Here is a 27248-nt window from a genome sequence, read left to right on the forward strand (position 1 = left end):
GGTTTCATCAAAGTGTCATGCAAAGTCTATGAAAAGCTTTAAAGAAGAAGGTGGCATTTCATCTTACTTTTTAAAAAGATCACTCTGGCCTCTGTGAATGGCTAAGAGGAGTGCAAAAGTAAACAAGAGGATGCCAGATAGGAGAACATTACCATAATCAGAGAGGGAAATGAGGGCATCTGGAGTAGGAGAGTGCCAGTATGAATGGCAGTGAGAGAAAAGAGTGCTAATTCTAGCTTGGAGGATGTTTAAATAAACTACAGATAATCCAGAGAATAGATCACAAAAGTTGCTTATGAAGAATTTTTGATAAATTGGGGAAATATTTATATGAGAAATGGCAAGATATAAAATTTTATACATGGTATGATCACAACTATTTTACTAAGAAAAGTAGTATATAAACATGGTAAGAGAAGTTTTTTCTGAGTGGTAGAATTATAGCTGGTTTCTTACTCTTTTTGTTTTTTAATCTTCCATTCACCACCACCACCACCACCACCACCACCAAAAAACATTATTTGAAAAAAGAAGCAAACTAAGGGTATGAGATTATTTAAAAGAAAACAAAAAACTGCTTTATAAAATTTATTTCATATTGAAGAAGTGTTTCTCGTATTTTAACATCATTATCTATATTATTCCAGAAAAGACCAGTTATATTCCAGTATTCCCTCTAAATTATCTCCCTAGCCACCTCATTCTCAACCCATAATTCTTCATCAATTTTTAGAAACACCATATCACATAGACCTTGAAATAGGGGTAGAAGTAATTATAAAATTTTAGAGTTGAGAGGAAACACAGAAATCTTCTAGTCATCTTTTACTACTCAAATATATACATAGTTAATATCAAAATGAGAACTCATATTATGAAATTCAGCCTCCTAAGACCATCTTACTATAGTGTCTCAGGAACTGGAATACACTTTATTCACTTTTCCTTTTCAGGCTTGACTAGCTTCCCCTCCACTTCCCTACAGCCCTTACAATGCACTGCTTACTCATTCTGGAATTCAGAGAAAGGATAGAAAAGAAAAACAGGAGAATGAAAGAGGAATGGGAAATCAAATTTCAAAGAACCGGTAAGTATCATTATTACTAAGTCAACCCACGAACACAAATAATGTTCCCTTTTGTTCCTTATTCTACTTTCTGGGATCCAGGCATACTCAGAACCCTATATTAGTTCCTGGACCAGAAGCACTGAGAGAGGGCAAGAGCCTCATCATCACTTTGAAATCTGAGTTAACTACAAAAGTTTTAAGTATAACTCATTTAGAGACAACCAGGCCATGCATTAATGGTCATTTTTCAAAAACTTTCTATTCTTAATTTCTATGATTACACACTTGTTAATTACTTATAGTGTACACCTCTTCTAATTCTCCTTATTAAGAGAAATTTATTACCTGTTACGTCCTAAATGACATGGCTATTGTTTCCAGGTCTACACCAATGTGCTTTATCACTAATACTTCTTTAACTTAAAAATATGCTGAAACAAATAACGTAAATGTATACTGCAACCAAAAGTTACTAGTAATTCTAACCTTAAACATGGGCCTCACATGCTCCAAATGTGTTGCACTTGTAAAAGGTGCCTGAACATGGCTCACGGCCTCCATGAGTGCTTTAGCTGTCTTGGCCATCTGTTCCATTTCTAAGTTATACAGAAGTCTTCTTTGTTTTTCACTGGCTACGTCTGAAACAATAAACACTATTAGCATTTAAAAATACTATTTTGATGTTTTACTGTAAAATAATAAATACCACCAACACTAACTAAAAATAGTCTCAATAAACCACACACAAAAAGTCACATGCTACATGACTGCACTTACATGAAATATCCAGAATAGGTAAATCCACAGAAACAAAGCAGATTGGCAGACTGATTGCTGCCAGGGGTTGCAGGGAGGAGGAATGGGGAGTGACTGCTTAATGGGTTTGGGGTTTTATCTTGAGGTAATGAAATGTTTTGGAACTAGATAGAAGTGATGATTGCACAACATCATGAATGTACAAAATGCCACTGAATTGTTCACTTTAAAATGGTTAATTTTATGTTATGTGAATTTTACTTCAAAGAAAAAAAAAATCCTGGACTAGGAGTTAGGAATAAGTGGAAAATCTATGAAAAAGGAAGAGAGTAGCTACAATGGTCACGATGAATGTATTAGGGAAATAATTCAAATGTGGGATAGAATGGCAGAAGAGAGGCAAAAGGCAATGGCATCCTTGCGCCACACAAGCTTGGAGGACATCTCCTCAGTTAACAAGATAACACTGGCCCTAACACTCCAGGGTAATTTTAGTGTTTTCAGTACACCACCAGCTCCTTCCCATATCCAGCTTTTCCTTGATTTCCTATCACCATATAAAAATAGGCCAGAGAAAGAGGTATAAGGATTTTATAATTCAGGCAAGAGGAAGAAAATTAAATCAGAGAATAGGCATCTACTTAGGTGTGAAAAATGAAGGCTTGATGAATACTTAATGTTACAAGCAGAGCTGAAAATAACACTACCAAATAAATTGTTCATACTGGACTGGTATAAGAGTCAAGGGTGTCTAGTTCAAGATTTGGCTTTGCCACATAACCTCTCTGGGTTTTAGAGGCAGAGACTGAATAAAAGTTTTTTATTTAGCTCAGATTCTGATTCTCTTTCCTAATCTCTCTGGACTTGAGTTTCCTCATCTATAAAAAAGAGGGAGAATTTTCTATTAGAATTAAAATTTCTTAGAATATAATCCCCTATAATATTCTAAAAGGTAAGGCCTAAGGCCTGTTATACTCCACTGTTCTTTCTAACATTATCTCCCTAGTCTACTGACTCTCACCCAATAATTTTCCAACTTTTGAAAATATACACATCACAGACCTTATTGCTTCTCTCCTGTCAACAGAATTTTGCTACTACAATCTGTTCAAGCTTGAGATTTCACTTCCAAGTGGAAGTGCTCAGAGAGTCAGGATTCCTCTTTCTATATTACTGTGACATTCTTAAGCTACTACCCTCACCTCATTCCTGTAGTCAGATTTTAGCTCTAATTTAATTACCACTGCCTACATGTATACAGTGTTTAGAATGGAGCTGGGTCCACAGTTGGCTACTAGTGCTGATTAGATCTAGAAACTCTACAGTGACATACTTTGTCGTCTGTCTAAAGAGATTTCTAACTCCATGAGCTCCCCATGATCCTAGGCTTCCCCACCTCCTCCAATCACCTTACTTCCAGCTTCTATTTATGTGTAATAACAGATGAGCAGATGGAAATATGTTGCTTGTAGATGATGAGGCAGAAAAAAAAAAGCTGAAGTCTGACTACGGGGGTCATCTAACCAATCTCTTTAACCTCCATATCCTTGCTGAGATTAACTGCTAAATGGACAAGTATATGAGTATATTAAATGCGCACAAACACGTGCATATTATGTAGCATTTTTCATTAATCATTATGCGTCAGTGTTTTATTCAGGATGATGAAAAAAATATGATCAGATCACAAATTGTTATTATAAAACTTATCAATACATGGTTCTAGCGCATATTTATATGGTTACTTTATTTTAAATCAAGAAAAACTTTTAAGAACTCATATTTTTCCCCTTGAACAATCAATTGATTTGCTACTTACTTTGTTTACTCGATTTTGTAGGTATTGTTAGTTCTTTTGTTTCTTTCATTGATATCTTTTTCCCAGCTATTTCATTATAGATAGCTGATAGATACTCTTCAGGAAGGTCTTTACTGTCATTGATACCTCTGTTCATCTTAATGTATTGTTCCTTTGTCATTTTATTTTTAACCTAGATATGAAAAACCATTATAATTCCTAAAAGTTAACATAAAAATGTCACATGTATTTTAAGAATTTGAATACTCACATGAAAGATTTTTTAAAAACTTTGAGGACACAAAGTGGAAAATGTTCAACAAAACTTACACAAAAGAGAAAAAATGAAGTCACAGAAAATAAAGGCAGAAAAGACCCATTCCAGCATTTACTAATTCATCTTGCTCTGATGTGGACATTAGTGATTAATAATTACTATTAATTTTTAAAGTGTGATAGTATTTTGGTTATATTTTAATAGAGTATTTCTCTTTTAGAGATACTAAAATAAACACAGATAAATTGATACGATATCTGGGATTTGCTTCAAAATCATTTGGGGGAGGAGAGGAATGTAGATAGAACAAGACTGGCCAGAAGTTGATTAACCGGAAGCTGGCTGATGGGTATATGGGAGCTCACTATACTAATTTCTCTACTGTTTAAGTTTGAAACATTAAAAAAAAAAAAAAAAAAAGATTGTTTCTATATAGTGTTTTTCCATGTTGTAAGTATAGAAAAAACACTTATAAACATCTTTTTAGATTAAAATTTATCTTCAGCTTTATATAGCTATCAATCATGAGACTAACAAACACAGATATATTTTACAAATACCTAAAAATCTAATTAGAATTACTAATGGAAATTGCTTTTGTAAAATGTATACCACTCCAAATTAAATGCCCCAATTTGGTGACTGATTTAACATAATAAGATTAAAATTTCAACTATTACTTATAGAATTCAAAAGAATGTATTTAATTTGTACTACTTATTGTAAAACTGACTTAGAAAAAAACATACCTGTGGACTGTGAAGGTCTGTAGTCAACATGATAATTGAGTAAGCCAAAACATAAGCAGTATCTGCACTAGCAAAAAGGGTTTGTCTGGAAAAATAAATGTATCATGTTATAAACTTATTGTTTTATAGTTTCATTTAAACAGTTTCATCTCAAATCCCATAGCACTTTTACTTTTCTCTCTTAGGACTTATGTTCTATCTCATATTACAATTTTTTATGATTCTGTCTTATCTCTTCCATACTGTAGATAATCCAAATCCTCTAAGGGGAGGGGATTATAGCCTTTTACTTCTGAATTCCTGGATGCTCCCAGCACAGTGTCTTGAATATAGCTGACAGTCAATAATCATTTGAAACTTACTTACCCTTGATTGCATTCGAGGTATCTCGCAGCAAATTTCTCCATTAATCGATCGATTTTCTGAGCTTCCCCTGGAAGACGGAATCCTTCCAGAAACATGCGAAGGGCTGAAACAAAGTCCTTTCCTGAAAAGTCATGTTGGTCCACGTATGCATACATGACTTCTTTGTTAAATTTATCATTATCTCCCAGGAACTCACCCACTTGAGTCTAAAGTAAAAACAAAAGACAGAAATTAATATTCTAATGGCATGGTAAATTCACCACACAGCCATTTAAAAAGCAGAAAGTTTTGACTACAGGGTTAACAATTTCAAACACGAAGCTAAAAGTTTAATATACTAAATGCATTTATATATTTTTATATTTATACATACAGTTGATCCCCGAACAACATGGGTTTGAATTGTTTGGGTCTATTTATATGCAAACTTTTCCTCAATCAAAGATTGAAAATATAGTATTTCCAGGATGCAAAACTCACCTATATGGAGGGTCTACTTTTCATATATGTGGGCTCTGCCAGGCCCACTGGTTTACACACTTAGGAAAGCATTTTAAAGGAGCTACAAAACGTATTATTAGCTTAAAAAGGAATTTTATACAAAAGGTTAAAATGAAATATGGTATTCTTACAGAGTCTAATCTTTCCTCTTGATGTAAGAATTGGGCGATATCTTCAGGTGTAGTGCCAAGCATCCCTTGTTCTTGGAGGTACTGTATTCCTCTCTTTGGTTTCTTATTAAATCTAGATGATATTAAAGTTAACAAGAACATTAAAAACAAAAACTCATTTGTCTTTCCTAAAAAGAAGATCTTAAACTACAGTACTGTAAATTAATTTTCTAATAGCACTTAGAAAATAGGAGCTTACTTAATATAATCAATGTGTAAAATGTACAAAAATATTACATTGTGCAAAGTTTTTTTAAATTCTTTTCTTCCTAGAAAAGAGTTTCAAATAGAAGGCCATTTTTATCACTGATACGGATCATTTCACAGATTTCCTGTTACACTATGGTATATTTTTTGATCAATAGCAGCAGTGGTAAACTGGACTATTAGAGACAAGGCCATGTAGTAGATGAACTTTGAATAAGGCTGTGAATACTAAATATGCCAAACTTTGAATATATATTCTTAATCCTCAAGTAATCTTGGCTCATTTGCCCAGATTACACTGGCATACAAATTTTTCTCATATCTCCAGTTTATCTCTCACACCCTTCTGTCTCATCTGCTCCCTTATATCCTATCCCATTCCATAAACATAATATATTTGCAGAATCTATTTCCTCTGCATGCCCTTGACCTGTTTCATTCACAGGGTAACTCTCCCTCATACTTTAAGATACAATTCAAATGTCACCTCTGTGTTTACAAATCATTTACTTCCTACTTTTATTACTTTGGTACCTTATCACTTGTCACTCGGGCTATTGCAAGAGTTCTTAAATGGTCTCCCTATCTCTTGCTTTGCCCATATTCTAATCCACCCTTCAGGCTGCTGGCAAAGTCATCTTTCCAAAACAGAAATCTGATGCTACTGCTCTAGTGCTTAAAATCCTTAAGTGGCATGACAGTGTCAAAAGGAACAAGACAAAAACTCCTTTACATGGAGAATAAGGCCTCCTGTAATCTAGATCCAACTCAATGCTCTCATCTCACCTCCTGCTACTCCCCCTCTACCCTGTCCCTGCCATGCTTAACAGCAGTCTTCAGATGTCCTCTCTTTCCTCTGGTACTGCTGCACACGACATTCTCTTTGTCTGGAACGCTTTTCCCTGTTCTGTCCTCCTAAATGATTCCTCTGTCAATTTCTAACTCAACCACAGCCATATACATTAATTAAAAGCAAACATTTTTCACTGAGATAAACACAATCCCTGCTCTCTAGAAGCTCTCACTCTAATGGAAGAAACAACACATTTCAAAAAACTGTAATAGTAAAATGCATCAAATAAATGTATTCACAAGGTTAAAAAAAATAACAGCAGAGGAAGTGACTAACTGAGATAGTCGTGATATATTTCCTTGGGAAGGTAACTCTGGAACTGAGTTTTGAAGAATGATTATATCTTTTACCAATAGTAAAAATAACGACAACAAAAACAAATCATCTTATGCAGAGAGAAAGAGGCCATGCTAATACACAACAGCATAAAACAACATGATATTATAATAAATAGCTCTGCATTGCTGAACAATGAAGTGGGATGAACAATGAAGTGGCAAGTAATGAGGCTTAAGAGTCCAGCAGATCCAAATCATGAAGGTATTATATGCTATCACAAGAAGCTTTGGCTTTATTCTCTAAGAGCAAGAGAAGAGAGATATGCAATCAAACTTTCATTCAAGAAAGATTATTCTAGTTAAATGTGAAAAAAACCGGGGGGGGGGGGGGGGGGGAGAAAGAAGATATAACAACCACAATTATTTGAAGTTGATACAACAAGCAAACAGAAAGGACATTGTTGGGGGGGAGGGAGGGAGGGAGAAGGGAGGGAGGTTTTGGTGATGGGGAGCAATAATCAGCCACAATGTATATCGACAAAATAAAATTAAAAAAAAAAAAAAAATGTGAAAAAAAGACAAGAATAAACGAGACCAAAGAAAGGTAAGTCAATTAAAAGACTATACTAGTCAAGGCAAGAAATGGTGATGGTTTGACTTGAGAGAATAGTTTGTGGGAGATGGAGAAAAGAGAACAAATGGCAGAGATATTTAGGAAGTAGAATCAACAGGACTTAGTGACAGATTAGATTCAAGAGTGAGGTGAAAATCTTAGCTAATACCCAGGATTCTAGCTTATAGATTTAATAGCATACTGGGGTCACTAGCCTAAATAGGAAATATAGAAATAATAAGGTTTTCCATTCCTCTTTTGTTTTTGGTTGGAATATTGGGGGGTTGATTATGGAGAGAACAGAGACTGATAAATACAGTTATGGACATGCTGATGTGAAAAACTATGCAATATCCAGTGGAAATTCCAACAGGCAATTAGAGATATGAGTCTGGACTTCAGTGGAGGTCTTTATGTTAAAAACAACACTTGGCTATTGTGAGACATTAGAACAAAGAAAGAGCATAAAAAAGAACATGACCACTTAAGAGAAGATACAAACTAAGAAAAGAAAAAGAGTGAGAGAGAGAACCCAGGCAATGCTAAGACGTATGCAGAAGAAAAATAGCCCATAACAAGACTGAAATGGCATGGTCCGAAAGGTAGGAGGGAAACAGGACAGACTGGTGTCATGAAAGAAACAGTCTGGAAAAGTATATTAAAACACAGCTACAAGAAAGCATTCTCATTAATAGCTGTATGAAGTAGAAAGCAAGTCCAGTGGTTAAGAGGACTAGAGGTTAGGAGAATTTCCACTTTAAAGCCCTATGACTTCAACTCAAGCACATCAGAGTTATATACCATGGCAGCACTTTGTACAACACCCTATTATGGACCTTACACAGTACTATTTTTAAAAAATACTTTGCCCATATGTAGACTAGGTGCTTGGCACATAGTCCCAATTACCAAATATGTGTTTGTTGAGTGAGCAGCACAATTTTAATAAGCATAGCTGTTTACACATACTAGACCATGTGCTCCTCAGGAGGAAGAGCTGCTTTATTCATCTTGTTTCCCCAGGACCTCATGTATCTGGAACAGATGGGACTTCAAAAATATTGACTGAACAATTAGAATAAGTGAAGTATTGATAGCTATTTCCTGAGGCAATTTTGTAAGATTTTATCATTTTATAGCAAAGAATATGTGTACATTTTTGTCACACCCCCCCACCCATATTAACACTGAAAAAAAGATACTTGATACATCAAAAGGCACTGCTTAAATATCAGGAAGAAATTCTTTACAGCGGAAGTAGCAAACCAAGCAAAAATACAAGGGGATTTTTAACAGGTTACAGTAGCTAGACACATGGAGAAAGGCCAGCAATTTCATTGTTCCTCATGGCAGCTCTCTGAAAGAAGAGATGGGCAATAAGAGAAAGGCAGGCAGTATGCTGGTATGCACACAGGAAATAGTACAAGAGTAGGCAGATATCACAAAGCTTAATGGACTTCACAAGATCAGAGTCTGGTATAGTAGCCAGGTTGGAAAGGGAGGTGATTACCTCATCAACACATAAAAATGAAATCAATAACAAGAGGATATCAATAACAAGAGTAGTATGTTTGTAATCTAACTGGAGAAAACAAAAAACCTATAAAGGAGCAATGCTCACTATTAGAAGTTTCATTCTTTAAATTTTTTGCATTGTCACCTGATTAGGAAATATAATGGGGGATTTCATAACTAACCTAAATGAACAGTATAAAACTACACAGATAACGTTCATCAACTGCACATAATACATGGTTGTAAAATTAATTTACATGCCAAGCCACAGGGCCTGCCTGGGTCCTGAGGTATGGTGTCGGGGACTGACCCCTCTTCCTGCAACCAGGAAAGGAGCACGCCAAAAACACCATGTGACCACAGCCACCACAATACCATGGCTGCTACAAAAATGGCTAGACACCACAACCACTGTGCAGATGGCCTGCCAGCCACTCAAGTGCATTATTACAAGAAGAGTCACCAGGGGAGACCAAAGAAAAGAAGAGGACGTCTCTCTCCACAAAGCCCATTCCAGAGTGACAGAAGTAGCATCTACTCTACGATGATAGTGGGGGTCCTGAACACACTTCTCTCAGCACTGGACAGATCATCTAGACAACAAATCAACAGAGTAATTGTTACTTTTTCAGAATGAGAGAAGAAATCTAGGGTTATCAGAGGTGGGAGTGGAGAGGAAAAGGAGGATGGGGAGAGACTGGATAAGGGGCATAAAGAATAAACACAATTTGTAATAATATATATGCTAATAATATTGATTTGATCGACATATGTCAATGTTGAATGCCAAAAATATGTATAATAATTATGATTCAATAAAATAAATTAAAGAGAAAAAAATAATTTACATGCCAAGAGTGGCTGGGCATTACAAGAGTCTGTTTGGGTTAGACTGCAATGAACAAGGGAAGTTGTAGAGGGAACTACTAAAATTCGTGGATCCAAGAGAATAAACTACACCCCACTTTACTCATTGAAAGGTGGTAATAAGGAAGGAATAAAAAATAATCATAAGATGTAGAGAAGCCCAGGCAAGGGGTGGCATAGTACTGGCAGAGGGAGATTCAATAATACTTCTCTTTATACTTAGATACTTACAAATCTATCCCTTGTTCTATTATATCTTTTTGTTGTTTCAGGACCTCAAATTGTTCTGGATTATCAGTGCCAGACATCTGTGTACTGTAGCTGCCTATTCCTGACGACGATGTCGACTCCAGGGAATTTAAACTTCCGTATCTGTTTATTGTCTCAGTGTGTTTAATTTCACTCATCTCCTGCTCTGAAGGTTTTTCCTGACCTATTAAAAAGAAGCAAAAACCACAAAAATGGATATAGTACTCATATATTATTCTGTCAAAGAAAAAAGATGTAAACAGGAAAATAAATTCTCAAATAAGGCAAGGTATTCCAGTGTTGCTTAGTTATCCGCTTAATACTAATAAACTATTAGGTGACATAATAAACAATACACTTTGATATTAATACACACTATAATTTGTATGTGCACAGCTTGCACCATTAGGAGGAGTTCTTTTTGCAGTTGCAGTGCTGAGTACACCCTAGATTTCTGCTTTCAGCTCATGCCTCAAGGGGAACAGTTTTTCCTCATAGGACTCTTGGCTTAGATAACACTAGTGTAGCCCTGCAGCTATGATTTTTTTTCTGAGGGAAGGTAAACATGAAACAGATGAACAATTCAACCTTCTTAAAACTTAATGACTTTTATATGTACCTTCTATATAATAAAGTTATGTAAATATAGTTCACTTTATATAATGTTCAAGATATCTCTAAGAGGATTTAGAAAGAAAGAATAGTTTGAATAACTAAGTTGAAAAATTTGTAATTTTAAAACTAGTTACATAACTCATAAAGAATGCTTCTTTATCAGTTAAATAAATAAATACATCACGAAATTGGTTTAACAATATTTGTGACTATCCTCCCAAGTATCATTTACTTAAAACAACAAAGAATAACTCAAAATGTCATCTTACCGAGAGTTGTCTGAGAGTTGGGATTCACATACTGATCCTTACTCCATTCAACCATACACTTCAAAATCGACACTAAACATTCTAAACCTTTTTTCCTCAGGCTCAATTCCTACAAAATAATTCATAAATAGAATAACAACAAAAAGATCTTTTAAGGAAAGCACATGGCTCTTCTTTGGCAGTTTAAGTTGGAAAATGTTTTTAAAGTTCTTACCTGAATATTACTCATACCAAGTTCTTGACTGCCCCTTCCTTGAGCAATTTTTGATAGATCGTTTACTAGCCTTTCAAATATATTTGCTGCATTTAAGTCACAGTCGTAGTTTACATAAATATCCACTACACTCTGAGCATCTGTAACAATATATTAATTTCAACAAAATGCATCTAGTATGTGAGTACATTTGGTCTTTTAAATATTTCATAATAAGAAAGAGATAATAAAGAAGGATAATTTTAAATACCTGCACAAATTCTCGTCAGTGTCTGAATAACCATCCATTTGTGATCAAATGAGCTGGTAGAAGTTTCCAAAATGTATAGGAAAATTTCTTTAAAGAATACCTGTGATTAGAGGAAAACTTGTGTTTAAAATATTGTTTAGAATTCATATGTATGATCACTTTTTCAATACCCCAAAGCTATAGAGTAGAGATTAGGACATAAGCTCCTCTGGAGCTCAGCAACTTTTGAGCTCCATCTCTGAAACCTCAGGACTAAAAACTTGGGTGGGTGACTTCAACTTGCCCTTCTAGTACCAGCACTGCACTGTATACTGTTGTGTTTTACTTTCCATCATCATACAAAAGAAGAAGTTGCTACAAAAGAAGTATGCAAAGATTTGGAGTTCTTCTAGATGACCATTTCTTGAACATCGTTACAAAACATAAATTATTTTTCATTTTTTTACCCCCTTGAAGGGCATAATGTACACTTCATTCATAAGTCACATTTTTCAGACATTCTAGTACTGGGCAGATGTAATTGTTCCTAGATTTAAATGTAACTGATACGTTAATCAACACAATAAAAAGGATCTAACTCTCATAAGCAATTATTTTTCTAATTATTCACAAAGGTGAACATCTCTACTGTCTAAAAACTACATACAAACTATTTCTCACTATTCTTTACACCAAATATTATCAAGAACAAAGGAGTTAATAAACCTAATGAAATAAATTTCGATTTAACAGCTAAGAATTTTTTGGAAAAGTGAGTGTTATTTAAGAGATGACTGAAAAATAAAAACATGCGACAGTATTCAAAAAGTTCATGGAAAGATTCATATTATCTTTTAAAAATCTATTTTTCAACAAACTTTTGGAAGTACCCCCAAATTAACATTTATGGACCATATGTATTGCAAATCCAGAAATAATCAGATTTATAACATAAGATGTCTGACATCTTCTCCCCTAAAATGGGTTAGGTACCCTTGTAATGAATGTGCTTTTCTTTCACAAAATTCAACACATTTCTATTTACTTGCTAACTATCAATACTCCCTATGGACTATAAGGTCTAAGAGAACAGAGCCGAGGTCTTTCTTGCTAAGCATTGTGTCCACATTGTATGGCTTCTAGGTGAACACTGTGGGTGTTCAATAAACATCTGTATTTACGGCCACAGTTTGCAAACACTGCACCATGGATGCTACAGTAAACTCACAGAGGTGCCATGAGAATTTTTGAGGCAAAATTCAGAGGAAAATACAACTTCTGAATTCCTCCAAAGACTGTTCATGGTTTTAATTAGATCACACCACACTCCTTTCAATGACATCATTATCTTTGCAAACCTGGGTTTTGGTAGCTGCTATGATAAATAGCAAGTAATGCATAAAAATCAATAAAGAACAGGAATGAGGGCAGCAGTGCCCTCATCTGGTTCCAAAGTCTAAGAAGTTGTGCAGTGGCAAACACAGGCAAACACATCCCAGTAGCAACAAATTGTGGTTAAGAATCGAATAAAAACATTATTTTTCCTTTCAATTTATACATACTGTAGTTTTTTTAAAATGGTACTAGGTTGTTAAGACAAATATTGGCCCTAACTACTTAATAAATGAAACTATTAGGTATTTCTTTTGACCTAAGTGCACTATGAGAAGCTTAGGGACTCTAATGATGTCATGAATCAAGAATGTCTGGGATTCTCTGATTTTCAAAATAAATAAATAACAGATTTGGAGAGAGAGGGAAAAAAACTTAAGCTACTGTCAACAATTTATCAAATTGCACTAATAAGCAAAAGCCTATTATTGTAATATAAGATACCATGCTTAAAAATGGGGATTCTAAAAAAAAAAAAAATATCAAACTTCTAATGATTTCTTGAGCATGTATAACGTATGCATGTGGAACAACACCTCTAAGCATGTTGTCTTCACATCATAGATGTTCTCTTAAAAAGTTATACAAACTGTATTTTCTGAAATATATAATTTAATGCCCATGAAAAAAAATCACATTATAGAAACTCTGAAGTGAATATTTTCATAAAATAAATCTTCATGTAACAAGTCTTAATTTTGTTTTGCAAATTTAGGTTTTTATATGTTGCGGTTTCTCCAAGTAGAACAAAGCTCATCTGGAATTTTAATATGTTTAATATTTTTGAAAGCATATCTATATTTATATAACTTACTCTCATTATTTCCCCTTGAGGGACAATGGAGAGCAAAGTAAACCTGATCTCTTTAAAAAATTAGAATAAATACTAGAACATAAAACAGATGAAATTTCCAATAGTAATGTTACACTTTAAATCTAAATGCAGAATATACCTCAATTTGCATCTTCAGATGTGTCTTGAAGTTTGACAACAAAGTAAGAAATATGGAAAGAGAAAGCTCAAAAACCTCTGGAACAGATGAGACTCCATTTTTTGAGAGTGCAACACATAGATATTGCTTAATTGCATTAATAAACATCTCGTTTGTCCTGAAAACAGGTCCTGCATTCTGCAGAATGGACAGAAGTAACTGCAATGAAAGAATCTTGGATCGTAACTCATGAGACCTAAAACATAAAAAAGAAGGCACAGTATATGAACAAGTTTAGAATTGTGGTAATAAGAGGTTGTTCTGAAGATATTTCCTGGTACCTCACAGTTTCATAAACTTTGTTTTAAATGGAAACAAACAGGAAACTCTACAACATAAAAAGTATAGTACATGAACAAGCTTAGCCACTAACAATGACTGCTTCCACTAATGTTTACTTGTACGACATAATTTCACAAACTTTTCAAATGGGAAAAAAAGATCATTCAGAAATACTTAACATCAACCTATTGTTCTACTGGAAAAGAAAAATACTTTGAAGATTTACGTCTTGTTCTATTCTTTCACAACCATACTCCTCTTCAGAAATTACCATGAACTTCTCAAATTGTCATATGTAGTATACAATAGATCTAATGTGTTTTTTCCTAGTTACACTACTCAAAAACCCTAAACACCAATAAAAATGTTTTGGTTACATTAACAAGATATAGCACTACTTCAAGCTACTTTTTCAGTAACTAAAGTTTTTTGTCTCTTGAAATAAATAGAGGTTTTTAGAATATTTATAAACTTGATCTCTTAACAGCTTAGCAATTTATTCTAAATATTTTTGGAATAAAAAGCACATTTTTGGCTTAAAATTTTAATTTTTTTTCTGATTAATACACTAGGACATGCTTCTGATTATTACATAGCATTTTAACTATCAGATTTCACAAATACAATTTTTCTCTCAACAAAATAGATCTCTTAAGCCCAACAGACCAAGGAAATTGATTCCAGGGAACACTTCAAATGCAGGACAAACTTAAACGTGTTAGCATGTAAGTTGGTTCTTTTTTAAAAAACTGATCCCACATACTATATTCAGTCACATTTACACAGTATAGTAAACTTAATTGCTCTTGATTTCCACCTTAGAATTTTTATGGTGGTGTTAAGTAATTCAAGGACCTGTGTAAGTCTAAGAAGGAATACTTAATTTCAGGTAAATGGAAATCACACACAAAAAACTACTTTCTTTAAAATAAAACTGGAGCCAATAATATCGTGGCTCATTATTATATAGTTATGTTTCCAAGATGGCTATTCCTCTGAATTTAAGAATATGTGCAGCAAATATATCATTTAAAAAAAAAGCCTAGATAAATCAAGTTAGAAACAGTGAGAGGTAAGATTTTGAATAGCTATACGAAAACAGAATGAGCCAAGTATCACCTCTCATGTTCTAGTCTTCTGAGACTTACACACTACTACTACTTCCTAGTCTAGTTCACACTTATCACCTGTTTTGCTCAAATCCTATAGATTTAAATCTTGCAGCTAATCAGTCTTTAGAATATGCGTTTTTATTAAGTTTTATCTTTGTACCCCCAAGCATCTAACAAAATGCATTGTACATCGTATGTGCTCCAAAAAACTAATGGATTTATTCTTGCATTCATCCATTTATTAAGTATCTGCTATATACAAGGCATTAATGAGTGAAGAAATCAACAAATGATTGTCTTATGACACAATAAATTATACTTTTGATAGGCAAATGAGGCTGAAAATCTCAGGTCTGCAGTTTTTCATGGAGTAGTTTCAAATTATGATTCAAGCGTAAAAAACATTTCCTGGATTATCACACTTTAGTAAGGCTGGAAAATATAAAGAGACGCAAAGACAAAAACAAAACAAAACAAAACAAAAAAGTACAAAAGCTTACTGACTTTTGGTTTAAAAAATCATTCAAGATAGAAAATGAAATATTTCCCTTTGGAAAAGAACAGTTTCTAAGGGTGGGAAATTTGGTCTCTTTTTCAGTATTCAATCCAGTGTTTAATGACGTTGATAATTAAGTCAAGAAGGTCTTCAAATCAAATTTCCTTATATATGGTTTGGTCCCAATAAGGAGGAGGATAATTAATTGACATTAGAACCCTCATAAGAATCCTTTGTAATACTAAAGACTGCAACTTTACAAAACTACATCATTCTTTTCTTCAGGGCTAAATGATCATCTCCCTGCCTCCATAGTGCCCTTTCAAAGTTCATGTATTTTCTTTTGTGTTCTTTTCATTCTTGGCATTGTAAAGAACTCCCTCTTTTCTTTTTCTAGCATTTTTAAAAATCACATTTTTTCATTTGATTTGGGAAAAGTTAACATTTGAGGCTTTTAAGGCTGTTAGGAAGGAAGGGAGGGAGTGAAAAAAGGAGGGAGGGAAGGAAGGAATGAAGGAAAGAAAGAAAAGACCACAACAAAACACTGAACTTTCAGAAGGAGAGAACAAACCTAAGGATACTAGAGATGGGGGGGAGGGAAGTAGGGTGTTTGCGAAGTGATACGTTGGGCAAAGGGCATAAAGAAATACCACAATTTGTAAAAATGAACATGCTAATGATAAATATTTTAAAAAACCCATTTTAAATCATGGCAAAAATGGCCTACAGCAATAACACCAAATTTTTAAGTTATTTCCCCCTTAAGATAGGTCTTCAGTTCAGAATGAGAGATCAAAAATTTGTCAATTATTAAATGAGAAAATTATTTTTCCCCTCATAATAAAATATTGAAAATTTAAAAAATATATTCTTATAAAGTATATAAGGCATAATCAAGTTTATACTGCAATATAAGTTCAGTCTTTGTTTCTATAGAGTTTATATTTTTAAAAAACAGGAGAACGAATATATTATACTCCTGACACTCAAGATTTGGGCATATAAAGATTTTAGGATTTTAGGCTTTGGGGCCTAAAAGATGTTTCTCCCTAAACTGGTACAATGTGACAAAACTACAGAAAAAATAACAAATAACTTACAAATTTTTTATAGTTAACTGTCTCTAGTCTTACTTGGCACTTAGAAACTGAATACTTTAGGTTTTTTTGTTTGTTTGTTTTTTGTTTTTCCTGAAATAGTTTTGCTTACATTTCGCCTTATTTCAATATTCCTTTCTTCAAGTCATTCAGGTCTTCTCCAAGGACCTAAAATTGTTTTGCTACATCACAATGCAACATTAGAGAGGCAGGCCACGCCCAAACTCAATCTCAAGCAGTAATTAGCTACACTTGAACAACGTGAAATACAAGATATCTGACCATTTGTGACTCATGAAAATTAAGGTTTAAACTAATATACTTGATGGGAATTAGACAAATGACCCCTATTTCAAAGTACTTCTAATTCCCTACAGAGAAAGGTATCATCCTAGAGCATTTTGTCTAATTAATGCATTAATGAATATATATTATCTTTCATTATGACTTTTAAGATTTATTTCTGTTAGGCTTTATTACCTTTGGACTGGCAGTTTTTAGAAGCCTAGCCACTAGGCTGAGAAACAGGGCTCCACTAGCTTCAAAGTTACTTACAATACAGAAATAAGAATTCATTTGTACATTCATTCAATAATATTTACTGAGCACCTATTATGTACCAGGCACTGTTCTATAATGCTGTCATACCCTTTGGGAAATAGGTTAAGGTATCTACTCCTGCAGTGTTGGAACTTACTATTTTTCAATACATTTTTTTAAAAAGTAAAATACCCCCCCCCCAAATTTTTTAAGGTTCTACAGGACAAGAACAAAAGAGAATCCAAACATTACCTTTATAGTAAGTAAGTTTCAAGTTTAAAAACCTCTATTTGTCAAGCAAAACAGCTAATGACTTACTTTGGATCTGGTGGTCCATCTGACAGTGGTTTCATTGACAGTTTACACAATGACCTGAATACTAGAAAGGCATCCTTTTGTAAAATGTGGGAAAACTTAGCACCAGGTGAAGGTCCTGAAGAATTTCCAGATTCCTAAACAAGTTAATATACCATGAAAATAAAGACATTTGCCAGTGTGAAATAATTTCAGTCCTCTAGTATATTTGATTCAATTCACCAACAAGTGGGGTTTCCCCCACCTATTGGAAGGGGAACCAGATGAGGAATTTGCCACATTTCCTTTCATCTGACATGCCACTACCATACCCAACAATAAAGTAATATCTTAAAAATGCATTATTTTAAAATATTCTTTCTTTGCCATCAAATGAACGCTTAAAATTTACCCAGCTCATAGCATTACTGACAAAAAAAACTAATACATTGTGCCCTGACAAGATACCTATCCAAGGCCTAAATTAAGCTTTCTACTACCTGTCATTGGGTGTTTTATGCTTTTAGCCTATTTTTTGTGTTTTTAAAAATCTGCTCTGTGCAGACATAAGGCAGAAGAGATTGTGAGGGCAATGATTAAAAGTTATTAACTGCTGAAGGTCAACAAGGCAAGAAAACCTACTTCTGAATATGGGGCATGATTTAGGGCAGGACTCCCTTACCTAAAAAGGTAAGGATAAAAACACACAAAATACAGAGAAGGATGAGAAAGATCTGTGACTACCTTGGTACTGATTTCTTTGTAGCCCTGAACAAGGTTAAGATGAAGTTCCCTAGATTTCTAAGTTTTCTCATCCTATGATACTAGAATTCTCCTGTGGATATGTGATAAGGATGTTCTTTTTAAATGTGATTTCAATGGTGGGGGAGGGTGTGATCACAGACGAGACACATCTTAGAGGTGGAAATGTAGCTATCAGTACATTAAGGGAATAAAACTGCTCTGCTTAATTTATATCAATAAAACAAACAAAAAATCAAATTTTTTATTTCCCCAAACTGAAATCAGCCAGCATCATCAACTGGAAATATTTACTACAAGGTGTTGGTAGCCTATTATAAATTCTGTAAAATTAAATTATACTTCTCATCATTTATACCTGAGTATCATTGGAAGAGACAGACAATCTGTCGTCAGGTAAGGATGGTGTATATGCAACAGAAATTGGTGTTCCTGGAATTCCATTTGCTTGAATATTTTCACTGTCACTACCATCCTCTATAGTTCCAATGTTGCCATCTGCACCTGCATTTATAGTAGTCCCTTCTCCCATATCTAAAATGATAAGAATAAGAAAACACACAAATATATCTGACTTAACCAAAGTGTATTTAAAAAGCATAGAGTATTTAAAATGAAACAGTGGAAGAAAGGCAATGTGAAGTAAAATATGTATTGGCACTATTCAAGTAAGTATGCATTTGGTGTACTTCCAAATATGATCCTTAAGTTGCTCTGGCAATGAAACACACTCAGCTGATGAAAGGCTAACCAGGATGGGCCAAAACAGAAGCTTACTTTTTGGTCTATATTAGAGTTTACTAAACTGGGTTCTGATGAATGCTAATGCCTTGAGATGTTAAGAGAAACTGCTCAAAAAGTATTTCATTGTGAAATAAATTTAAGAAACACTAGTATATAGGTTTCTTTATTATAGACTTTGAGTTGCTAATCTGAACTGATTCCTCCAAAGGGGATATACAACATGTAGTGTTTCTAAAATTTATTTTACCATGAGCCCCTGTTTTTTTTTTTTTTTGGAAATCTGTTAATATCTCTAATAACGTATGTTCTTCAGACCATAGCTAGAGAAATGATGGCCTACATACCACTGAATATTGTTTATTACGTCACTCTTAGTAATCATTCTTGTAATTAATATAAACAAAAACAAATGACTTCTGGTAGAACAAACATAGATAATGCAGACAATATCAATTTCCAGAACTACTAAGTACAATGTATGTTACTTTAAAAAAGGAACACATACACATCGATGGCCATGATTCAGTAGCTATCTGGCAGGAAACTTCCTTTCATGTTACCAATTGAAAGAAACTGTAAGCTAGCATGAGGAAAACATACTATGCTGTACGGCACACAGATTCTGGAATATAAAAGACCTATGTTTCACTCAATGTCTCCACAATTTAACTGGATAAATTCTTTCATCCTTCTTTGCCTGTTTTTTCATAAGCAAGAGATAATAAATAAGTCTATGAGGAATCACCAGAACACACACACACACAATACATAAAGAACACAATTAGTGCTTAGTAAGTGGTAGCTAGTACTAATTTAATTAATTTATAATATATCTCCAACTTTTGATTGATTCATGTAATATGAAAGAAGTAGCAGCTTCTGGTTCCCCTACCCTGAAGCTGCTTTCTGCTCCCCTAATTAGAACATTAGATTAAACTGGATAATTCCAAACAATGTTTTGCAGTTAATAAGTATTACATGAAAAAGATACTCAGCAATAAAATATACTTGTTTTGCTACACAAAATAGTTGTTCTCTCAGAAGACCTTCTGGAGCTTTAATATGCTAATATTTGATACACTAAATGTGATTACAGATTTTATTATATACAAAGAAAGCTTATATATGCAAAGAACTCTTACAGGAGTCATGAAAATTTTAATAATGATTATCAGGAGCTGAGATCCTATCTCATTCCCCAAAGCACTTACTCCTTTTTAGCTCTTTTTCCTCTCTGCACCCAATTACATCTTCTCCCATGGCCCTCTCCCCACCTCCCCTTTAACAAATGACCTCAACTTTCTACTTATCTAAAAATTAGGTAATTTAACATAGGCCTCTTTGCTTTCTCTTGCACCCCCACAATGTTCCTTGACATCTCCAATAATCTTTTTCTTCCTTCTCATTTAAGAGGAAAATGCTCCTTTTTCTACAATGAACCATTCCTCTGTCCTCAAATCCATCTTTTTGCCTTCAGTAGTATCTTCCTCCACTGAGCATTTTAACATTACACTTTCAATTTTGTGCACACAACTGGATCTTTCTCTTTTTTTTTTTTTTTTTTTTTTTAGATTCACTGAAAAATTTACTGAAAAATCATATTACATTACTGAATGGGAAATAAATCTAAGCAAATAATTTTGTGGACCCTTCGTTGATAAACTTTTCTTTTTTTTTCTTTTTTTTTATTTTTTTTATTTTTTTTATTTTTTATTTTTTTTATTTTTTTTTAAATTTTTTTTTTATTTTTTAAATTTTGGATCTTTCTCATTACCCAATAAACATACTCAAATCTTTTCATTCTAAAAAAAGAAAAACAGCTTCCTCCAACCCTTGCCACACTCAACTATTGTCCATTTTCTTTCCTCTTTTTATAAAATTCCTGAAAGGAATACTCACTATTCTTTGATTTTACTTTCCTCTTTCCATTATTAGAAAATTTCTTAAAGGAATTGAAAACATTCTGATTTTAAGCTTTGAAGCCAGACTGCCTTAGGGTTGGAATTTTCACTTTATCACTTTTCTAGTAAGTTAACCTAATCTCTCAGTGCCTTGGTTTTCTAATGCATAAAAGAGGATGGTTACAGTACCTGAACATTCCAGTGTTTGGGGGAATATTAAATTAATAAATGCAAATAAAGCACACAAAATCATTTGAGATACACAGAAAGTACTTAATACAGTTATATATTCTCTTAGGTTTTCTCCTCTAATTATCCCTTAAATGTAGATGAAGCCCTCTATTTTCAAGGTGGTGAACTGAGCCCACTTGTTCATTTTTTCTTGTAATTTCAGTGGGATTTGTCAAGGGAGAAATGGTAGAAACCCACTGAAATTACAAGAAAAAATATAAACAAGAGACATAGTCTTTAATAGCACTGAAAAATTAAGTTGAATACTATCAATGGACGAAACTGAGAAATTCCTAGAAAATATGAGAGGCTGAGATCAAGGGAAAAGCCATTTAGTTCAACATCTATGACCGAAAGAGTAGGCTTACCTGAGCCATGGTTGAATATTGTCATGTTGGTTCTAAAAGACCCCTAAACCCTAGAATTGCAGGTGCTATGAGGTAGGAGGGAAGATGCAAATCAAAGAGCTTGGGGAACCATGCCGATGTCCAACAACAGAGCTGCTCACAGCCATGATCATCTAGACTGTATCTGAGCACTGCCTGCTTATTAAAGTGGAACATTTGTTTAGCAGGTATCCCAACTTAAGAAGTAGAGTAGGAGGAGAAATCAGTAGTATCCCAGCCAACTGGGAGTGCTGCAATAAACATAGAAGCAAAACTAACATAGTATGGCAGTGAAATCTAAAGTTCTAGGCTCCCACTGTATTTCTATTTAACTACTGCTAATTAAAGCCCTAATTAAATGAAGGAACCCTAAGATTTCCTATCAAAGGTTAGGAGAGTGAGAACCAACAAATGTGAAGATCTCCCCTGGAGCACAGAATATATAAAAAGATCATAGCGTTTATCCCAAGTTGCACTTGACTTCAGTGTGTGCTGACAATACTGTAAGGTGGGCCTACACAGCCCAAGGACCACTAGAGCCACACCCTGCTCCTCCCAGCCTCTGCTTCTCAGTCAGCACTCAGTTCAGAAATAATGGTCTGCCTTTCGTGACCACAGTCACCTCACGGGTTATGGAGAGGAAGGCCTTATGAGAAATGGAAAAGAAATAAATATAATTACTGAGAGAGCTCTTTATAGATTGATCAAATCCAGTCTGTCTTTATACGAAGTGGCATAAACCAAGTCTACAGCTCAAAAGTGGAGACAAAATACAGTAATCTGAGCAAATGGTTCCTTGTGAAATAGATTTTATAGCTGAAACAGTTCTAATTAGTTCTTTCAGTGGCGTGTGAAGAAATGCTACATCAATAAACAAGAGCAAAGTGCTATGAAAAAGAAGCTCAGAGAAAAATGGGGTTCTTAGAGACAAAAACGTCATTACTGAAATAAATGTCACACTGGAATCACAGCAGAATGAACATTACTGAAAAGTATTCACAAACTAAAAAACCCCTTGTGACATTCACTCTGAATTTAGAACTCTGAGACAAAAGGATGGAAATTAGAAAAGATTGTAAGAGCGATAAAGGACATGATATATAATACCTGTATAATGTGAGGCGTGGAAAGGAAGAATGGAAAGGACAGAGGAGTGTATTAGTCCGTTTTGTGTTGCTATGACAGAAATACCTGAGACTGGGTAATTTATAAAGGAAAGAGGTTTATTTGGCTTATGATTCTGGGACAGCTGCATCTGGCATGGGACTCAGGCTGCTTCTACTCATGGCGGAAAGTGGCAGGCAGCCAGCGGGTACAAGCAGATCACATGGTGAGAGGAAGCAAGAGAGACAGAGAGAGAGGAGATGCCTGGGTCCTATAAACAACAAGCTCTTGCGGGAACTAATAGAGTGAGAACTCACTCACTATCCCTCCTCCCCCAGGGAGAGCATTAATCTGTTCATGAGGGATCCGCCCCCATGACTCAATCAGTTTCCAACATTGCCACATTGGAGATCAAATTTCCACATGAGTTTTGGAGGGAACAACACATCCAAACTCCATCAAGGAGAATTAATAGAAAATATTAATTCTTTGATGAGAAAGAGATAATAAAAATATCTCTAGAAAGAGAAATAGGTATGAAAGAATTCAGCTACTCCTGATTTAAAAAACAAAAGTAAAATCACACCCTTATGTACACAATCTTATATACACACACAAAAAGATAAAAGAATCTTTTAATATACTTGAAACAGAAGAAAACTTATTTAACTTGATAAAGAGTATATCTTCCTAAAACAATAGCAATCATTAAGCTTAATGGTAAAATTTAGTAATAGTAAAAAAGTTAGGATCCTTGCCATCATTAACACTATTCAATATTTTCTGGAGGTTCTAGCCAATGTAATATGGAAATCATCATGTTGAAGGATACCTACATTCCCATGTTTATCGCAGCTCTACGTACAACAGCCAAGAGTTGGAACCAACCTAAATGTCCATCAACGGGCAACTGGATAAGGAAAATGTGGTATATACATGATGGAATACTACTCTACCATAAAAAAGAATGAAATCCTGTCATTTGCAGCAAAATGGATGAACGTAGAGAAAATTATGTCAAGTGAAATAAGCCAAGCACAGAAAGAGAAATACCACATGTCCTCACTCATAAGGGGGAGCTAAGAAAATAAACAAATAAAAAAAAAAAAGGAAGTTACAACAATCGCAAAAATTTGCTGGACTTTCAAAAGGAGAGAACAGAACTGAGGCCACCAGAGGTGGGAAAGGGGGAGAGGGAAGGGTGTTAGCAGAAATTGGTAAAGGGTCACAAAAAATGATTATTGTGTAACATCAAATGTTCTAATTATCCTGATTTGAGCATCACATATTGCACACAGGTATTTATATTCAATGCTGTACCCCACAAATATGTACAATCAATTATGTTTCAATTAAAAAAGTAAAGCATAAATACTGTAAAGGAAGAGACAAAGACAAAAATATCATTATTCACCTAGAAAATCTAAAATAACCAAATTTAAAACTTTTAGAAACGAGAGTTCAGAAGGTGACCATATAGGAGATAAAAATGAAAAAACAAGCATTTTCCTATATTCTAATTAAATTAGGAATTGGAGGGAAAAAAAGACCCAACAGAATACTATCAAAACTAAAAAATACAAATGAACTTATGTTTCTGGACAAGAATAATCAATACTACAAAGAAGATATATCTTCCCAAGTTAACTTACAAGCATAATGCAATTCCAATTAATAAGCTTTATTTTTTTAACTTAATAAACTGGTTCTAAAGTTCACCTAAAAGAACACATTTAACAGATATTTAAAAATTGATGAGGGGGGCACCTTGCACTAAGAATATCAAAATGTGCTATGGGGCTAAAATATTTTATACAATTCAATGCTAGATAGGAATAGACAAATAGCTCAATGTAACTGTACAAAAAACTAAAACAGAACAATTTAAGATAAAATTAGCATTTCAAGTTAATCAGGAAGGGAAAGATTATTCTATAGATTATAAATTATCTGGTTTCATGTGATACAGAAAAATAAATTCAAGATGAATTAAAGACCTAAAGTCAAAAAATGAAAACAAAAGTATTAGAAAAACATATAGTAGAATATTTTTATAATCTTAGGAAAGTAAAAATCCATTCTAAGCAAGACGAAAAAACAAATTATAAAGGAATAAGATCCCATACTGGCCTACTACAAAAAGAAAAAAAAAAAAAAAAAAAAACAGAAAAAGAAAAAGAAATGATAGAGGAAAAAATATTTGTTAAGTTTTCTGTGTGGTCAAATATGTACTCAGAAAAATAACAATATATGCAAAGGTTTAAAGAACAAAACAAAGATTGACTAGAAAAGAATATTTACAACACACTGAACAAGAAATAATTTCTTAATGTGAAGAATTTAAAAATAAATAAGAATGAAAAACAGAAAAAAGGGGGGGAGGAGGAGAAAGGAAAGAAAGAAAAAAGGAAAAACAGGCAAAAGAACAGGCAATTTAGAAAAGTATAAACTGCCTATAGATATTCTGTTGGAATATATGAAATTGCCAGTGTTTGACTGCTTCCTATGTTTTGACCTTGCAAATAATCAAAGAAATGAAAATAAGATAGGTTCCATCATTAAAGTGATGTTAAAGCACTGTATATAAATCTTAAATGTCCATACACCTTGATTAAGATATTCCTTCTTTACAAATTTATCCTAAAGTGCAAAAAGATTTCTATAATAAGAATGTATACCATAACTGTTTATTAAAAGCAAATCATCTAAATGCTAGTATTAACTGGAATTTATTTAAATTATGGGTCATCAATGTAATAAAATACAAATTGACATGAAAGAATAGTTATAATTTAATATGTGAAAAAGGCAGATTATAAAACAGTAAGTACGGTATGTTCCCATTTATATTTGAATATATGTATGCAGGCACGCATGGAAAAATGTCATTAAAAAAACTTTTGTAGAGCAAAACACACAAGATAGAAAGACTTGGGCAAATAATAAATTGAGAGAAAATATTTGCAAAACTCACATACCACAGAAAATCAATATGTTAAGAATTCTTAAAAATTGAGAAAAAGAATAAAAACCTGATAGAAAAATGAAAAGACATGAATAGATGACTCACTGAAAAAAATAAACGCATACAAATGGTCTAAACATATGAAAAGTATTAATTTCACTTACAGTCAGAGAAATGCAAATTAAAGCCAAACAGATACATTTCTCACCTTTCAGGTTGGCAAAAATTCAAAATCTTATACTCCACTGGCATCTATCAAGAAAAAGGCACTCTCATACATTACTAACAAGAGTGTAAAATGGTACAACACCTATGAAGAAGAATTCAGGAAAAGCTAACAGATCTTCACATTCATTTATTACTTGACTTAATAATCTCACAGGACTTTGTACTGAAGACAAACCTCTATAAATATGAAACATTATTGATGTTCAACATTATTCACTGAAGCATTATTATAACAGCAAAACTCTGGAAATAACCTAAGTACAATAGGGGACTGATTGACTAAACTATGATATATCCACATAAAAGAATATTATGCAGAGAGCCACAAGAAAAAATGAGGAAAATATCTATCAACTGAAATAGAGTGATTTCTAATATACATTAGGTGAAAAAAACTATATGTATTTTCTTACTTCTCTGGGACACACACACACACACAGGTGCACACCACCCCTTCCCCCTCCCCCAATAAAGATAAACTAAAAGCTAGTAAAAGTGGTTATCAAAAGAAGGTGGGTCAGAAAGAGAAGGAGTTCTATGAGTAGTAAATACTTTATATAATTTTGACTTTGAATCACATAAATATACTTCATATTTTAAAAAATTAAATCAGTAAAATCATTAATACAAGTAACTTTCTAAACACAGTATTCTCACCCTTTACCCTTAGTAGGACATATTCTAAGACATATAATTACAAAGAAACCTTAACCTTTAGTTCACAGGTTTGTTGTTGGTAATGGCATATTGTTGGGAATCTAGGTTTTCACCAGAAAGAGTAGATAAAATAGGAAATTAATTATTGATTACAAAGGGAAAAATGTTCCTTTACTTTGGAGAGAGCTGTTAGTCACCACCTTAACCAAATGATCCAACATTATCACCAACAGGGGTAATTTGTCATTATGTATCAACTTATATGATGTATTAAGAAGTACCATGCAGTATTCTTGCCAAATATGTTTACTCTAAATCTACGAATATGGAAAATATCAAATCAATCAATCCAAAATGTGGAACATTCTACAAGACAACCATCTTGTACTCTTCAGAAAAGTAAATGTCACAAAAGATGAGAGAAAAAAGGCAAGCGGACTTGTTCGAAACTAAAGAGACCAGAGACAAAG

The 27248-nt window shown here is 33.7% G+C and overlaps 1 protein-coding gene across 1 annotated transcript in view; it reads right to left on the reverse strand.

The window, feature by feature from the left end:
- The window catches only part of ARFGEF1 (ADP ribosylation factor guanine nucleotide exchange factor 1), a 137923-nt gene that overhangs the window by 57795 nt on the left and 52880 nt on the right, over positions 1-27248 (reverse strand). The window contains exons 8-19 of the mRNA XM_063080169.1: positions 18921-19096; positions 17825-17958; positions 13941-14175; positions 11617-11716; positions 11367-11506; positions 11153-11261; positions 10251-10452; positions 5648-5759; positions 5016-5221; positions 4650-4734; positions 3645-3816; positions 1556-1707 (exon numbers count right to left, since the gene is read on the reverse strand). Coding sequence (XP_062936239.1) covers positions 1556-1707; positions 3645-3816; positions 4650-4734; positions 5016-5221; positions 5648-5759; positions 10251-10452; positions 11153-11261; positions 11367-11506; positions 11617-11716; positions 13941-14175; positions 17825-17958; positions 18921-19096 — 1823 coding nt within the window. The remainder of the gene's footprint in view (positions 1-1555; positions 1708-3644; positions 3817-4649; positions 4735-5015; positions 5222-5647; positions 5760-10250; positions 10453-11152; positions 11262-11366; positions 11507-11616; positions 11717-13940; positions 14176-17824; positions 17959-18920; positions 19097-27248) is intronic.

The sequence above is a fragment of the Cynocephalus volans genome, chromosome 15, assembly GCF_027409185.1.
Source record: "Cynocephalus volans isolate mCynVol1 chromosome 15, mCynVol1.pri, whole genome shotgun sequence".
Classification (NCBI taxonomy): Eukaryota; Metazoa; Chordata; class Mammalia; order Dermoptera; family Cynocephalidae; genus Cynocephalus; species Cynocephalus volans.